The sequence below is a fragment of the Panicum hallii genome, chromosome 8 (genome assembly GCF_002211085.1).
Source record: "Panicum hallii strain FIL2 chromosome 8, PHallii_v3.1, whole genome shotgun sequence".
Classification (NCBI taxonomy): Eukaryota; Viridiplantae; Streptophyta; class Magnoliopsida; order Poales; family Poaceae; genus Panicum; species Panicum hallii.
In genome coordinates, this window is record NC_038049.1 from 5,265,358 (window position 1) to 5,281,543 (window position 16,186).

Consider the following 16,186-nt stretch of genomic DNA (forward strand, 5'->3'; position numbering starts at 1 on the left):
TTCGCATCCTGATTCCCGCGCCACGTTCCTCGGGATGGCAGGAGATTAATCTACCCTCTGATCTCTAATTTAAAAAATGGACTTTGTTTAATCTCTATTTCCTTCATTCCAAATTACAAGTTATTTTAACTTTTTAAGTATATAAAGTTTGCCGTGAGACGCTATATCCAATATTTTACTGTATATCTAGAAATATAAAATAATCTATTATTTAGAATGGATGGAGTAGCATACTTCAATATCTAAAAGAATGAAATGTTTATAACTGATGTGGCGATGTATGTGCCAAAAAAAAAGTTAACACAGGACAATTTATTCGTCAGCCAGATTACAAACCGCAAAACAAATCAATAATACACGGGACATTTTGTAACGTTTAGATGACTCAGCATCATCAGCGTACACAAGACGTACGTTGGGGGACATTGACTTATGTCATGGCACGTATCCGGGGTGCCGTGCCATTTACGAGGCGAAGGAGGTGAAGCCATCGGTGGCGCTGCGGTTGAACCGGGAGACGGCGCAGTCGGTGGCGAAGAGTCCCGACGAGCGGTACTTGTCGGCGCCGCCCATGACGGGCATCTTGGCGGCGATGTCGAGCTTGTTGACGTAGTCCGGGCGGTAGGTCTGCCCGAGCACGCCGTCGACGCCCCCGGTGAGGCCGTGGAACTTGTACCCGACGTCGAGGTGCACGAGCGAGTCCCTCTCGGTCTTGCCGTAGCTGTGGACGCGTGAGTCCTCGTCGGTGATGGGCACGGCGTTGGCGGAGATGCTGAAGACGCCGTCGAGCTCGACGGTGACCGCGTTGACGGCGTCGGTGCGGGTGACGGAGAGCCCGCGCACGCCCTTGGAGACCCAGTGCGCGTTCTTGGCGGGCTCGACGTCGACGGGCTCGCCGTCGAGCGCGACGATGACGTGGTCCTCGTCCTCGTCCCACTCGGCGGCCCGGCGGGCGCCGACGTAGAGCTTGTGGTCGCCGAAGGTGACGCCCAGCGCCTGCACCCAGGTGAAGTCGCGGCCGGACTCGGCGTTGCGGTTGCCCATAAAGCGCGCGTTGATGTGGAGCCGGTCGTCGGAGACGAGGCAGAAGCTCTCGTCCTTCTTGCCGTGGAAGTAGAAGGTGTTGCCGTCGGCGCCGGTGAAGCGCGGGTCGCCGCACGAGGTGCCCGGCATCAGGTCACACACTATATATGTAAAGATATAAATATACAAATATGTAAATATATAAATTTACAAATATGTAAAGATGCAAATATGCAAATATGTAAATAAGGTACTGACGGCAGAAGGTGAGGCAGTAGGCGCAGTAGGCGAGGCACTTGTTGGGGCATCGGGCGGGGCACTTGATGTAGCAGGCGGCGCCGTAGTCGGTGGTGCAGGTGATCTCGTAGTCGCGCTTGTGGTACCGGTTGGCGACGACGGTGGTGTACTTGGCGTTGGGCGGCATCCGCTTGGGGTTCCCCGGCTTCGACGTCTGGGGCGGCTGCTTGACCTTCCGTTTCAGCAGATTCTGCGCCGAGGCCGCGTCCCACGACGACGACAGCGCCAGCGCCACCACCAGCAGGGCGGCGACGGCGCCGCCGCGGACCACCGCCATTGTCGCCGGCGACCGAGATCGCTAGGTGGCGGCGAGCGAGGCGGAGGAGCGCAGAGGCAAGACAGAGAGATGGCTCTCGATTGGTTACTTTGCTTGCTGCGACGTGCTGGATATGATGCTGTGTGGTCTGATGCTGTAGATAGATGGCCGAGGGCGGAGTCTTATACGAGCGAGCCGGAGATGGAGGCGGCGTGTGGCTTTCCTGCAGGGGCTCGATCTCCGATCGATGGATTGGAGGTGAAGTGGCTTGACGGGGAAGTGGCGTAGCGGGCGGCAAAGTGGCAGCGAAGCGTACATTCGTCTGCCGGAGTTAAGGGGTCGTCGTTCGTCGGCGAGTTGAAAGTGGAAAATGGTGGCGCCTACGCGGCAGCCATGCATGTTTAGTGATCTACCTGGCCGGCCGGTTACGCATCGTGGAACCCCTGCTGCCCTAGTTTTGTCCTCTCTGACAAAGGGTGAACGAACGGGGGCTGAGTTGACTTTGCGCGAGTCATATTTTTCACCTTTCTAGTTGCTGCATCAACGCCGTGTCGTGAGGAGTAGGGATTCATTCCTTGGGCGCGGTTAGCTAATAAACTACTAGTACCAGTCTCACCAATGTGGCTGTTCGTTCAGTGGCGGATGGCATGCCCATTGATAACTTGACGTGTATCAAAGTCCAGCAAGTCTAACTGGCCTCCTACGTATGTGCATGCATATGCGAGCAGTACGTGTTTGTAGGTTCTTTTTTGTCAAAAAGAAGGTCCCATTTTGCCACACCGAGATTCGAGTTTTTTATTTCCCTTTTCCATAGAAAATGCACCGAAATAATTGAACTTAACTGATCAGAATGATCCTTTCGAAAGCGTGTACCGTACCAGAGAAGAAATAGAGTGTTGACCAAACTTACTCGGTAGCGCTTTAATTAGGCTAGGTTCTTCTTCCCGTCCTTGAATAGAACGAGTGATCTGAGGTGAGTTGACCTTCAAAGCAAGGAGAGATTCTATGTATTTATCTACGGACGATCTTTGCTGGGTAGCATGTCCCGCTGTGAAGTACTTTCCTCTCTAATTCACTGTCGACGCACGCATGTGTCAGCGTCCTGCACCACACAAATAAACCCCTCCTTTCCTTAAAAAAAAGTACGTCAATAGGTAAATAAGTGATAAATGACTATACAGCGTGGCCCTCTCTGCACAACTAAAAGACGTATTTTACTTTTCTAAAAAAATACAGCACAGATGCAGACGCTCGTATACACGTACGCACATGTTAAAACAAGTCTTAGATCAGCGGTCACTTTATGAATATACAAGCTTTGGATACAGAGTTGGGATTATTACAAACGCACTTAAAGATTTTGTATAAAAGAAGCTAACATATCATTAGAGTAACTGTTAGTCAAACTTTTGTCCGATGAAACAATATCCACCTTACTTTTCTGGAGAGAGAGGGAGACAGAGAATGAACTTCAGAATCTCATCAGTTATCTATGCACCTAGCTTTGCGCTCCGCTCGCCAGCTACCCGCATGACCGCCGTCCCCAGTCCGCGTGCACACCCAGTCGCTGGTAGCCCGCGCTCCAGCTCACCGCCGGCCTGCGCGCTCTTGCCCATCACGTCCACCTCGCCACGGTCCCTCTAGCTAGGCCTGGCTATAATTAACCGAGAACCGAACTGAATTATCCTACTAATCAAAATAAAATTATTTCGATTCCAGGTCTGGGGTAACCAAAATAAAATAACGTACGTATTAATATCTTGGATGTTCTCTAATAATGACGTAGGCAGATGATCAAATTAAGATTCCAGAAAAATATTTGTGATCAGGATAATGCTAAAACTCAGTGAATATAATCAATATTGGTGAGAACCGGCAGGGCCCGATGCAACACTGGCCCAATTGGGTATGACCACTGCTCGACACGGCCCAATGAAGCACGATCTTCTAACCACGCCGTGCCGTGCCCATCCACGGGCTAAGCTGGCGGCCCAGGCGCGAGATGACGGTGGTTTTCATGTTGTGCCGGCCCAGCTAGCCCGTCGAACCCGGCCGGCCTGCCTGACCCTCGCTGGTCGCCACATGTCGCTTGTGCGCCGCCTACACGCTGGCCGCGGTCCCCGGCCCTCGCATGACTCTGACCGGACGGACCGTGCCATGTTTGGGACGGGCCAAATTTGTGGGCCGTGTGCCAGCCCATGGGCCACAGATCTTTTGGCCAACTATAGGCACATGATGCATTAGCCAGCAACCAATAAATTTGCATACCCTACATGAGAAAAATATACTACCACAAAGTTACGGTTTCAATATGGCAGGAATTGATTGTTCAAGATTAATTTGCTTGTAGCTTTCTTCTACATAAGCATGAGGACCCCAAATGAATGGGCAACAAAAAATTTAAAAGCCTTCCAAGCACTGTTAAATATATGACGCCATTGAAATGGTAATACGCTTCTGTAGTAGAATTCCGAGTTGGCAAAAAATTTCAATAATGCCTTAGCAGATTATTGAAATGACCATATGTTTGCAGTAGTTTGTAATGATAATGTGTACCCAAATTTTGGATGTGTTTCTAATGACAGCGGCAGATGAAATTTGGACTTCGGATAGATATCTGTGATCAGGAATAATACTATAACTGATTGATTGATTAGGATCAATATTAGTGAACATAGAAATTTGACATGGTATATTAGCACTCAATGAATGCACCAACAGACATGATGCATATATAGGCTATAGCAGCCAATAAATGCATCTATATCTAGTATCAGAAAAGTGTACCATCTATTACGGTTTCAGCATGGCAGGAAATGATCTGCCATGATTCATCTGCTTGTGGCTCCCGTCTATATAAGCAAAGACGTGCAAAACCCAAGAGCATCAAGCAAACCCTAAATCCCGGTACCAAAGCTTCTGCTAGCTTCATATCTGGCCCTACTTGCGATGTGCTCCAGGAAGACTCTTCTTGTCCCCCTCGTCATCCTGCTGATGGCTCTCCTCGCTACGGCTGTGCCAGCAAACCAGGAAGCGGCGGAGTGTTATTTCATGGCTGCACAGATGTGTTGTGCGGGGCAGCATGCACCGGTATAGGTAATGGGGCATGCGACCATCAGTCGTCCATCTGTTGCTGCTACCCAAAACCCTTCCACCAACACCGGTGTCAACCAGCTTGTTTAGTTATCATCCATTATCGCTTGCTTATGCATGATTGAGCAGCTGACTTTTTCCAACTATCGATTTTAACAATAAATGTTCGAGTGCATGACTGGATCTGCAAAATGTGTGGCACAAAGTATTACTTGCATCATGCATGCCAACATGCCAAATAACCAGTTCCTAATTTGTAGTACTATCGTGCATGCTCAGAGCTCAGAATTTGATTGAGCGCACAAAATTCGTAGTCCATAATTAAGTACTTTTGCAAATAGTAAAGAAAAACTACTCTCTGTGGGTCAGCTTTGGCTTTTTTTTCCTCGAATACGTAGGGGAGCTGCGCATCATTGTATTAAGCAGGGAATAAAAGAGTTTTACAAGCCCAACGCCGAGAGGAAACCTGGCAAGTTTCGACCCTTGGGCTGCATCCATAAAACCGTAGCCCGAGCCCCCTGATTTGTGGACCTTTCTTCTCCAACCAAGAAAGAGCCCCCATCTTCCTCTCTTCGCTGCTCTTGTTTCAATCCCCCAATGCAAGCCGCATGCCCACCAAGAGCAACCAGGCATGATTCACGACCTATGACTCGAAATGCTTAGAAATAGTCAAATGTACCTTAGTTAGTACATGTCCTCTAGACCCCTTTCTGAAGCTCTAGAAAGAAATCCCATAAGAAACCATCACCTGATCTATCCTTGGTGGTCGAGCTCGATTTTGAGCCTCGGCCAACCTATCAAGCTCTTACAGTCAAAATTGTGTTCTAGTCAGTCGAACTGTGAGCCTCGAATTTGAACTCAGATCCTCCAGCGAAGTCCCTTTTTCTCTTGGTTGGACCACAGGCGTCATCGGACCGCCAACCTTCACTAGAGCCACAAACCCTTATGACTAAACCACACACGCCTCACGGTTGGACCGTGACACCACCTGGTCAGACTGCAAGCCACGAGCATAACCAGTTGATTTTGTGACACAACCCTTGTTTGCCGTCTCTTTTGTTATATATGCATTCTCCTATTGGGATGTGTCGGCTCTTTTATTATTTGCAATCATCTGTAGCAGAGTTTCATGCATCATCATTAACCAAGTGTGGTAATCATACTACAATTACCGGTTAGTGCAACTGCCATAAAGTATCACTTTTGACATTGTACCCAATAATGATCATCCTAGATTATCACTGTCGCTTGTCGGTTCCAAGAACATGCACCGATGCAATTTGGAATCAACAGCAATACATGTGTTTCTTTAGTAGTATGCCAAGTTTGGCAATGGATCTTCAATAATGTCGTTCTCAGCTGAATTGTGAAAATGTGTATCAAATTTTTGGATGTGTCTCTAATGACAGCGGCAGATGAAATTTGGACTTTGGATAAATATGTGTGACCGGAATAATATTAGAACTGATTGATTAGGATCAATTTTATTGGTGAGCATAAATTTGAAAAGGTATAATTAGCACTCAATAAATGCAACAACAGACATAATGCATTATCTAGCAGCCAATAAATCCATACTTAGTATATATCAGAAAAGTGCACGACAAAGTTACGGTTTCAACCTTTATTCAGTATGGTAGGAATTCATCAGTCATGTTTAGTCTGCTTGTGGCTCCCGTCTATATAAGCAAAGGCACGCAAAAGCAAAGATCATCGATCAAGAAACCCTAAATCCCAGTACCAAAGCTTCTGCTAGCTCTTCATGCATGGCGCTACTCGCGACGTGCTCCAAGAAGACTTCTTGTTCCCCTCGCCGTTCTGCTGCTCATGGCTCTCCTCGCTACGGCTGTGCCAGCAGGCCATGACGCTGCAGGGCACCAAGACCTCCACGGTTGCGCCGAAGTGAAAGGCTGCACGGAGAAGCTGTGCGGGGGGATGTGCGGCGCCATAGGCTCCAATGGTGTCGGGTCATGCAGGATAGAGGCCCAGTCCTCCTACTGCTGCTGCCACCCAAAACCCTCCAGCGACATCGGTGTCCACCAGCTTGTTTAGCGATCCATCATCCATTGCTTGCTTGCGCGTGATTAAGCAACTGAATTTTTCTACTAAAAATGATAAATAAAATGTTTGAGTGCGTGATTGGTGTTCAGAATTTGTGCCACAAAGCTGTATTACATGCATCCATGCTTTGCAGTACTATCCAGGGCTGTTCGTCGGTGTCAGCTAGAAAATACTGTTAGCTGATACCTGTCTCTAATGGAGCTGTCATCCATTGCTGGCTCCACCCCTGCCGTGCAGCTTAGAATGAAGAATATGACTGACTGGGTTGCAATTGGTGAAGAAAAGCTCGATTAAGATACGTAAAAAATGGTCCATTTGCTTGTTCAAACCAAAAAGGTGATCATTCAGAACTCAACTCCAAGTCTGCAGCCCAAATGGGAAATAGAAAAATGGTTTTCAGCCGTGTCAGTACAAATGGTTTGTTGGGCATTTGGGGTCCTAGGCCTTATTTAGATTCCAAGTTTTTCTAACCCAAATTGCAAGTACAGCTATGGGTTGGAAACTTTTGAACCCCAAGGCCTTGTTTAGATGCAGGCCAAATTTTTTGCAACCAGCCCGTTTAGATTGCAATTTCAAAATATTACACAAACTTAAAATTTGACCTGCATCTAAACAAGGTCATAGTATGTTTTGAGATTCCACTACCTTGCGGTTTCAGAATTTGATTTTATGCATCGCAATTGGTAAAAGCAAAAATCGATAAAGAAAGAAGATGCGCCATTGGCTTGTGGGCTAGTTTGAACCCAATGGGCCGCATCCACAAAACCCTAGCCCGTGGCCTCTAAACCCTCCTCCTGCCTTCAGTTCTGCTGCGGTCTCGTCTCTTCTCCAGCAAGAAAGAAGAGGCACATTCCCTTTCTGCCCCCCTCTGTGCTGCTGCTCTTCTTCCCCTCCCCCAAGCCGCAAAGGCCACCGGAAGCACCGAGACGCGAGCGATGGACCACGTGGGCGCGATGGAGGAGCGGGTCGTCACGGAGCGGATCCGCCGGAAGCTGGAGGAGGTCAACGCCGCCGCGCAGCAGCAGCTCGCCGGCGTCCAGGACCACGTCAACTTCACCATGCAGGTGAAAGTTCTTCCCCAGATTGCCGTCCTCCGAGGGTTGTAGCGGGAAGGGGGAGCGAGTTAGGTGCGGTGGTGGGCCTCGCAGCCTCGCATTGGTGGAGCTTTGGTTGGACTTTTGGGGTTTGGGTGGTTTGCCTATTCTAATGGGGAATTATCGTAATTCGTAGGGTGGAGGAGGGCGCTAATCTCGCCTCTTGTGCGTGATGTTCGTGGGGTGTCTCTAGATTCTTCGTTGGCGGGGTAGTGGCGCGGTTGTCTCAACCGGAAGCATCGGGGGTTCTGGGCGCAGATGCTCAATCCTGGATTTAATATTTATAATTTATTCTGATGTAATTTCAAGCGCATGAATGCAATTTAGTGGCTGGAGCTCGAATGTGTAGGAATTCAAGCTTATTAGTGTAGCGTGGATGCCAGTATTGGGATATGCTGAATTCAACTATGGATGATTTTTTTATCTTTTTTTATTTTGTTATACAACTCTTGGGTGTTATTATACAATTGTGTTGTCGTGCTGTACGATTTTCTGGCGAATCCATGAGTTGGCTGCCCAAATATATTCATTTCTATACACTATTATGGGTATGAGAGAAAATTGGGCTTAGACTAGTTGTGGTTCATATGCTTGATACCATTGTTGGATGGGAGAGGGGTATGCCCCCAAATTGAAACACTAGTGCTGATTCTCTTTTGAATTTCCGATTTATTTTCAGCAAGCATACTTCAAGTGTGCATATGATTGCTTCGATCGCCGAAGGAACCAAGAAGGGATCAACAACTGCGTAGAGAACTGTAGTGTGCCTGTTCTGACCGCCAACAATCTTGTTGAGAATGAAATGGCCAAATTTCAGGTACTTCTAATCTTGTGTACTATGTCTTGCCATTGTTTTTTCCCCCAGACAGAATAACATAGATCAGGTCTGTCTCTGTCTAGTCTTTTTAGTTGTAGTAACTTATTTCCTTTGCTCTTTTTTAGTACTGAAATTTTGACTGGTTAGTTTTTTGTTGCAGTGAAGTTATAGTATAACTGATAATATATAATCTTGTTACTTTTAAGGTGCTGCTATTGTTTTGCGTGCTCAGTAAATTCACCATTTCTACTCTTGAATTCTGCGTAGTTGAAGTCATATTTTCCAAGTTGTATATAGTTTTAGTGCTTTATTCGATAGTCACCATCTCAAATTCTTTAACAAGCATGGTGTAGGGCTAATTATTGTTGGTATATTGTTTCATGCAAATAAGCAACATGTAGGAAAATCCTCTTCCCAGATGACAGTATAGGATTCAAATGCATACTATGGCTATTTTATTTGATCAATTTGCTCTTATGATCTCAATGTCGCAATAGTAAAATTTTAGAAGGTTCCCCCTGCAGCAATTTAGTTCTTAATTCTTCCCTGTGTACATGTTACTTCTGACATATAATCTGAGCATTTTTTTTCCATACCACAACATTTGCCCCTCGAAGATGGTCAAGTGCGCAAGTTCCAGTGGTATTAAGTTAAAAAGTGTATTCCTAAATCATTACACCACCTATTTATTTTTGTTATTAGTAGGACTACTAGCTGTGTTCAGAAGTTATTGAATATGGTTTTCTCAAGTGTCTGGAGTTCTGGGAAGACACAATGTCACACAGCTTTGTTAGTTTCAACAGAAAGAATGCTATGACCATTTGTAGGTAACAACTATATGCTATAATGCCTGACTGATATTAATGTTGCATTGGGATCTTTGGAACTTGTTTTGCTCTGACTTTTCGCAATTTTAGGTTCTAGATTATACATGTATTTCTCTGCACAAGTCACCATCCATGAACCTTTATTAATCTTTGTCCCTTGCTCCAGGAACGGTTGAATCGGTCATTGATGGTCTGCCAAGACAAGTTTGAAGCGGCCAAGCTCCAGAAGATGAAAACAGACGCGACTCAGGAACTGGAATCCTGCGTGAACAGATCTATAGATGACAGCATCAGGGTGCTCCCCCATGTGGTGGAGCAGATCAAGTCCTCCCTCAAAATCAATTAGAGGCGTGGTTACTCTTTTTTCATCAGAACCAGATAATAGAGTATCGTTCAAATTCACAGTTGCGGATCAAGTCCACTTTTTTCAGTGGAAAAACTGTTAGCTAGAACTATGCAGAGCTCAGACTGATATCGATATAACATGATCACTGAATCTTGTTACTTTCCTGCCGTGAGAAGAGAATAGTGTCGGACATCATCGACATTTTGAATTGTACTGAGCTCACAGCTTACACATCTAAATGGTACAAGGATGGAAGAACATGTTCTGCTCTCATCATTCCGTGGTTGTTTCTGTTGCATTGCGATTTAACTTCTAATAATGTCCAAGCCATGTGGGTACATTCGGTGAGATGTATACATGGGAAATTATTCATGCCTGGTTTGAGACGTCTGAATTTCACAATATCCTTGTATATCAAAGTTGTTTGCTGGGAAATTCACTGTATTTCTGTAAACTGTATGAAATTGCCTGATTGTAGCTGACAGGAAAAAAAAAGTTGTAAGAATTAGAAAATAGTATCAGCAAATTGTAATTTTGCAACACGATTCAAACCAAATATGAATTCGTGTTACAAAGCAAGTCAGCGTTCGAAACGCAATACAAAACCCAACCCAGACAAGCAGGCAAACCTGGCGAGCCCAAATGCACAAATGCCCGCTCTGCCCCTCACCGCCGCCGCCGTCGTCCACCACTACACTCGCCTCATCACCGCCGCAGCCGCCTCCTCCCCGTCCACCCTCCGCGCCCTGCTCCCCATCCACGCGCGCGCCGTCGTCCTCGGCGTATCCGCCAACCCGGCCTTCGCCACCAGCCTCCTCGCCGCCGCGGCGCCCGCCTCCCTCGCCTACGCGCGCAGGGTGTTCGACGCCGCGCCCGAACGCGACGCGTACATGTGGAACACCCTCCTCCGCGCGCACGCCCACTCCCAATCGCACGCCGTCGACGCCCTCGTCCTTTACAAGCGGATGCGCGCCGCGGGCGTCGCGCCGGACCACTACACCTATCCCATCGTGCTCCCGGCCTGCGCGGCTGGGCGCACGACGTGGCTTGGGCGGGCAGCGCACGGCGACGCGGTGCGGTTCGCGCTGGCCGGGGACGGGTTCGTGCGCAGCGCTCTCATCGCGATGTACTTCCAGGAATTGGATGTGGCGGACGCCGAGCGGGTCTTTGCGGAGAGCAATGGTTCTTCCCGTACGGTCGTGTCGTGGACGGCCATGGTTGCTGGGTACGTGCAAAATTACTTCTTTGGCGAGGCAGTTGCTCTGTTTGGCAGGATGATTGCTGAGGGTGTGCTTCCGAATGAGATCACTCTGATCAGTTTCCTGCCCTGCTTGCAGGGCCAAGAATGGCTGGACGCTGGTGAAATGGTTCATGGGTTTGTGATCAAGTCGGGGTTTGATGCAAACATCCCTTTGGTTAATGCACTCATCGCAATGTATGGGAAGTGTGGGAGCATTGCCATGGCAGAGGCTCTATTCGAGGGAATGACGGTTCGCAGTCTGGTTTCTTGGAACACGATGGTTGCGATGTATGAGCAGCATGGTGATGCGGTTGACGCAATCAAGTTTTTCTGCAGGATGCTGACTGAGAAGGTGGGGTTTGATTGTGTGACTCTTGTCAGTGTTCTATCTGCTTGTGCACTCTCAGGAGCCCTGGATACTGGCAAATCGGTGCACGAGTTTGCCCGGAATCATGGGCTTGACACAGATGCAAGGGTTGGCAATGTTCTTGTCGACATGTATGCAAAATGCGGTGAGATTTCTAATGCAAGAGAGGTCTTTGACAGTTTGCGTGTGCGGGGCGTTGTGCCCTGGAGTGCCTTGATAAGTGCATACGCCAACCACGGGGAGTCTGCAGAGGCTCTCAAGCTCTTCTCCCTGATGAAAATTGAAGGGGTGAGGCCTAATTCATTCACATTCACTGCGGTTCTAGTGGCTTGTGGCCACTCAGGCCTTGTGGACGAAGGACTGAAGCATTTTGACAGCATCCTGACAGACTACCAGATGTCACCAACACTTGAACACTACGCCTGCATGGTCGACATGCTAGGACGTGCTGGTAGACTTGTCGAAGCATATGAAATCATCAGGGGAATGTCAATGCGCCCAGACAAGTGCGTGTGGGGCGCATTCCTTGGCGGTTGTAGGCTTCATGGAAATCTGGAGCTAGCTGAATTCGTTGCCAAGGACCTTTTCCAGTCAGGCTCAAATGATGTCACATTCTACATTTTGATGTCAAACATGTACTTTGAAGCTGGAATGCTGGAAGATGCAGAAAGGATGAGAAAGGCCATGGAGGACATGGAACTCAAGAAAACTGCTGGGCGTAGTGCAGTAAACCAATAGGGAAAGGCTTTGATTTGTCTAGGGCTCATTTTACTTCGTCAGGTTTGGAAAGATCCATCTGCACCCTTTGCAGCATCAGGGACAATCTGGCTTCTTCTAAACTCCACCTGTTCAATCTCCATTGAACAGGAGCTTTTGGGTCTGAACACATATTGCAAAGATCAGGAAACTGAATGTTTCAAAGGACTCCCCATCAGCCATGTGTCTTCCCAGAAGAAGGTTTTGAAACCATCACTAACTCAGTGGATGTCCCCCCACTTAAAAAAGATGCTTAACTTTGTGAAGGCCTCGCCAAAACTGAGATGTACCTTTCCATTTCGAGTTGAAAAAAGTTCCCATCTGGCATGTATTTGGTCTCTAGTAGTTTGTACCCGGTATCATGTGACCCCCCGATAAGTTTTGAGAGCCACTGACCATCATTGTAAAATCTTTGCGTTCAGGCCAAATGAAGCACTCCAAGCATAACGCGGTGATGCCGTCGATCATACGCCGACGGGCCATCACCATCACAACATGTAAAACAAAAAGTGCCACTAATCTTGGCAAAGAATCATTATTGCAATCTAATCAAGTATCTTGCGGACTTAACGAAGCGCGCGGCACCTTTCCTTCCCCTGCAAAGCACACATTTCTCCTATCCGCTCAGAAGATTAGGACAGTGTTTACTTATGTTTGTTAGAGATATATTTCCTCTTTTTACCTTTTTGTATTTTCCTATTGTATAAAGGATTTTGTGCATATTTACCACACCTGTACATGTATATGTTTGGTCTTAGTGCCTTTTGGAATACACGAGTGCTATTCCTAACATGGTATACAGAGCCAGGTTTTAGGTTAGGGTTCGTCTTCCCTCTCCTCAGATCTCGTGCTTCTGCACTTTGTTGCCGGCTCCTCCTGCCGGTTGTTGCCTCGACGCCGACCTGTTTCGCCGTCATCTCCGCTCGCTTGCTCGACTTAGTGGGCGTAGATCTGGCCCGGCGTCGTCTCGTCTCGTCGGCCGCCGTCCGGACCTGCTCCGACGCTGGCTCTCACTGTCGCTGCCGCTTCATCGCTGGGCGCTCGGTGTAGCCCGGTCGCTGGCTTCGCCAGCCCTTGCGGCTGGCCCTTGCGACGGCTCGTCCTGCCATGTGTCAAGGCTTGGTGCCTCCCGATTGGATCTGAGGTGCCCCGTGAGCTCCCTTTTTTGCTTTGTTTATTTCTTAACCTTATCTTTTAGATCTTTTAGGTAAAAAAAAAGGAGGACTACTTTTTTCCTTGTTCTGTTGGCTACGCACGGCTCTTGGCATATTTGCTACCACTGCTCTTTGTCAACTAATACGGGAAGGTAGGGTACTCCATAAAAAAAAAGAGGGAAAATGTCAGCTCCTTCTGCTAGTGGTGCCTCGGTTCTTCGTTGTCCGGTGATTTTTGATGGCACTAATTATTGTGACTGGGTTCCTCGTATGCGGCTGCATATGCGTGGTTTACGTCTCTGGGAGTTTCTTACTGGCGAGCTTCGTTGCCCGCCCTGTCCTACTGCTCCTACGCAGCCAGTGATTACAGAGAAGGCTACTGATGCTGAGAAGACGTTGTTGTTTGCTGATTTTGCTGATCGTCAGGCATCTTATGAGTCTCGGTTCAGTACATACAGAGCATGGTTAGATGAAGATGCTAGAGCTGGTTCTATTCTTACTGCTAGTATGGTGGACCGTATTGCTGCGGATATTGTTGATTTTGGGTATGCATCTCAGATGTGGGCTTTTCTTCGTGATCGTTATGAGCCTACTGGTCAGTCCACCTACCTTGCTGCTATTCGTCAGGAGCAGCTGTTGCGGCAGGGTGATTCTACAGTTGAGGATTTCTTTGCTCAGATATCAGCTATTTGGCGTCAGCTTGATACTCTTGGTCCGCAGCTATCACCTGATACTTCCACGTCCTGCCGAGGTCAGAGGATGCTCTTGAGCTTTGACGTACTTATGACTTCTTGACCCGTCTTCGTGATGAGTTTGAGCCCCTTCGTGCACAGCTGCTTGCTCGCCACCCATGTGTCTCTCTGATGGATGCTCTTGCTAGTGTTCGCAATGAGGAGACTTGTCTTCGTGTTGCCGGCCTGTTGCAGTCCTCTTCAGTTTTGGCTACTCGTTCTTCGTCGTCTTGTACCACTGCTGCTTCGCAGACACCACCTTCCTCGGTAGCCCCTCCTTCTGCACCTGGAGGACGTGGTGGTCTTCATTGTGATTACTGTGATAAGGATGGTCATGTTGAGGCATATTGTTATTGGAAGAAGAAGGCTCAGGCTCGTCATTCTTCACAGGGTACTGGTAGTGCTGGTGCTGGAGGCTCTCAGAGGAGTTCTGCTACTTCAGATACACAGGAGATGCTCATGTTGCTTCGTCGCCTGGCTGCCTCTGCACCATCAGGAGCTGCTGGTTCTGTGACTCAGTCTTCTGCACTTACAGGTTCTGCTGCTGCTTCTCAGTCTTCCATTGAGGGACCACCTTCCTCTTCTGCCTCATGTACTTGTCCATGGATTTTAGATTCTGGTGCCTCTTTTCATATGACTTCTAGTTGTGCATGTCTTTCCTCTATGCGTCCTTCATCTTGTTCTCTTACCGTTCACACTGCCGATGGATCTCCTCTTTCTGTTGTTGGCCAGGGCACTCTTTTATCTGACTCTTTTAATGTCCCTGATGTTTCCTATGTTCCTGATTTGACCATGCAGCTCATGTCCTCTGGCCAGCTCACTGATCATGACTGCCGTGTTATTCTTGATTCTGATTTTTGCTATGTTCAGGATCGTCGCACGGGTCACCTGTTTGGTACTGGCCCTCGTCGTCATAATTCACAGCGTCTTTGGGAGCTTGACTGGCTTCGTCTTCCTTCCGCTGCCTCTGCCAGTCAGTCCGGCTCTGCTTGTGCTGCTTCATCCACATCGTCTTTTGCTCAGTGGCATCATCGTTTGGGTCATCTTTGTGGCTCTCGATTGTCTACTTTGATACGTCATGGTCTTTTAGGGTTTGTTTCTGGTCAGGATTTATTAGCTCAGTGTCAGGGTTGTAGGTTAGGCAAGCAACACCAGCTTCCTTATCATTCTAGTGAGTCAGTGTCTGAGCATCCTTTTGATCTTGTTCACTCAGATGTATGGGGTCCTGCTCCCTTTATTTCCAAAGGGGGTCATCGATACCATATAATATTTATAGATGATTTTTCTCGCCACACATGGATTTACTTTATGAAACATCGTAGTGAGGCTTTATCCATCTATAAATCTTTCTCCGCTATGGTTCGCACTTATTTTGATACTTCTATTCGTATCTTTCGTGCTGACTCTGCGGGTGAGTATCTTTCGGATGCCCTTCGTCAGGTTCTTTCTGAGCAAGGCACTCTTGCTCAGTTTTCTTGTCCTGGTGCTCATGCTCAGAATGGCATTGCTGAGCGCAAGCATCGTCATCTCCTTGACATTGCTCGTGCTCTACTGCTCGCTTCTTCTGTACCTCCTCATTTTTGGGCTGAGGCTGTTTCTACTGCCAATTATTTAGTTAACATTCAGCCTTCTTCGGCCCTTGAGGGTGGGATTCCTTTTGAGCGTCTTTGTGGCAAGACGCCCGACTACACCGCTCTTCGACTTTTTGGCCGTGTGCTATGTGTTGCTTGCCCCACGTGAGCGCACTAAGTTGACTGCTCAGTCTGTTTAGTGTTTTTCTCAGATACAGTGCTGAGCACAAGGGCTATCGTTGTTGGGATCCGGTTGGTTGCCGGATGAGGATTTCTCGTGATGTTGTCTTTGATGAGACTCGTCCTTTCTATCCTCGTCCTTCTGATGCTTCTTCAGCGTCTTTAGTCGACCCTCTTTCTTTCCTGTTTGTCCCAGCTGGTTTTAGTGCTAGGGTTCCTAGGTCTCGCCCTGTGCCACCCTCTAATGCTGTTCCTCAGTTGGTGTCCTTTTCGGAGCCTTCAGCGACTCAGCCACCTATACGCCCTGTTGTGGATGCATCTGAGGTGCCATCTCCTCTCGATGAGCCATCTTCGTCTGATGTGCCATCCACTC

General features: G+C 47.9%; 4 protein-coding genes across 5 annotated transcripts; 3 read left to right on the plus strand and 1 right to left on the minus strand.

Annotated features, from left to right (window-relative positions):
* Positions 1 to 243: 243 nt before the first annotated feature.
* Positions 244 to 1,714, minus strand: LOC112902954. Its single transcript, XM_025972152.1, has 2 exons — positions 1,282 to 1,714; positions 244 to 1,184 (listed from the first exon to the last, which is right to left on the minus strand). Exons 1-2 carry the CDS (start codon positions 1,595 to 1,597, stop codon positions 466 to 468), a joined length of 1,035 nt encoding a protein of 344 aa, XP_025827937.1. The 5' UTR covers positions 1,598 to 1,714; the 3' UTR covers positions 244 to 465.
* Positions 1,715 to 7,554: 5,840 nt separating this feature from the next.
* Positions 7,555 to 10,087, plus strand: LOC112901898 (protein FAM136A-like). The gene is made up of 3 exons (XM_025970762.1): positions 7,555 to 7,794; positions 8,504 to 8,641; positions 9,635 to 10,087. Exons 1-3 carry the CDS (start codon positions 7,666 to 7,668, stop codon positions 9,812 to 9,814), a joined length of 447 nt encoding a protein of 148 aa, XP_025826547.1. The 5' UTR covers positions 7,555 to 7,665; the 3' UTR covers positions 9,815 to 10,087.
* Positions 10,088 to 10,457: 370 nt separating this feature from the next.
* LOC112901897 (pentatricopeptide repeat-containing protein At3g12770-like) lies at positions 10,458 to 12,508 on the plus strand. 2 transcript variants are annotated; one of them, XM_025970761.1, is made up of 2 exons: positions 10,458 to 11,039; positions 11,133 to 12,508. In XM_025970761.1, the coding sequence occupies exons 1-2, from the start codon at positions 10,465 to 10,467 to the stop codon at positions 12,157 to 12,159; spliced, it is 1,602 nt and encodes a 533-aa protein (XP_025826546.1). In that variant the 5' UTR covers positions 10,458 to 10,464; the 3' UTR covers positions 12,160 to 12,508. The 2 variants fall into 2 exon arrangements, with proteins under 2 accessions (XP_025826546.1, XP_025826545.1); XM_025970760.1 differs by having other exon boundaries at positions 10,458 to 12,508.
* A 441-nt stretch (positions 12,509 to 12,949) lies between these two features.
* LOC112903038 lies at positions 12,950 to 15,072 on the plus strand. Its single transcript, XM_025972242.1, has 3 exons — positions 12,950 to 14,082; positions 14,165 to 14,597; positions 14,933 to 15,072. The coding sequence occupies exons 1-2, from the start codon at positions 13,515 to 13,517 to the stop codon at positions 14,209 to 14,211; spliced, it is 615 nt and encodes a 204-aa protein (XP_025828027.1). The 5' UTR covers positions 12,950 to 13,514; the 3' UTR covers positions 14,212 to 14,597; positions 14,933 to 15,072.
* Positions 15,073 to 16,186: the final 1,114 nt, after the last annotated feature.

Coding starts and splice junctions, on each gene's coding strand:
- LOC112902954 (XM_025972152.1), bottom strand. CDS start 1,597: ATGGCGGTGGTCCGCGGCGGCGCCGTCGCCGCCCTGCTGGTGGTGGCG. Junction 1,185..1,281: donor CTACTGCCTCACCTTCTGCC/GTCAGTACCTTA, acceptor TTACATATATAG/TGTGTGACCTGATGCCGGGC.
- LOC112903038 (XM_025972242.1), top strand. CDS start 13,515: ATGTCAGCTCCTTCTGCTAGTGGTGCCTCGGTTCTTCGTTGTCCGGTG. Junction 14,083..14,164: donor TACTTCCACGTCCTGCCGAG/GTCAGAGGATGC, acceptor CTTCGTGCACAG/CTGCTTGCTCGCCACCCATG.
- LOC112901898 (XM_025970762.1), top strand. CDS start 7,666: ATGGACCACGTGGGCGCGATGGAGGAGCGGGTCGTCACGGAGCGGATC. Junction 7,795..8,503: donor ACGTCAACTTCACCATGCAG/GTGAAAGTTCTT, acceptor ATTTATTTTCAG/CAAGCATACTTCAAGTGTGC. Junction 8,642..9,634: donor ATGAAATGGCCAAATTTCAG/GTACTTCTAATC, acceptor CCCTTGCTCCAG/GAACGGTTGAATCGGTCATT.
- LOC112901897 (XM_025970760.1), top strand. CDS start 10,465: ATGCCCGCTCTGCCCCTCACCGCCGCCGCCGTCGTCCACCACTACACT.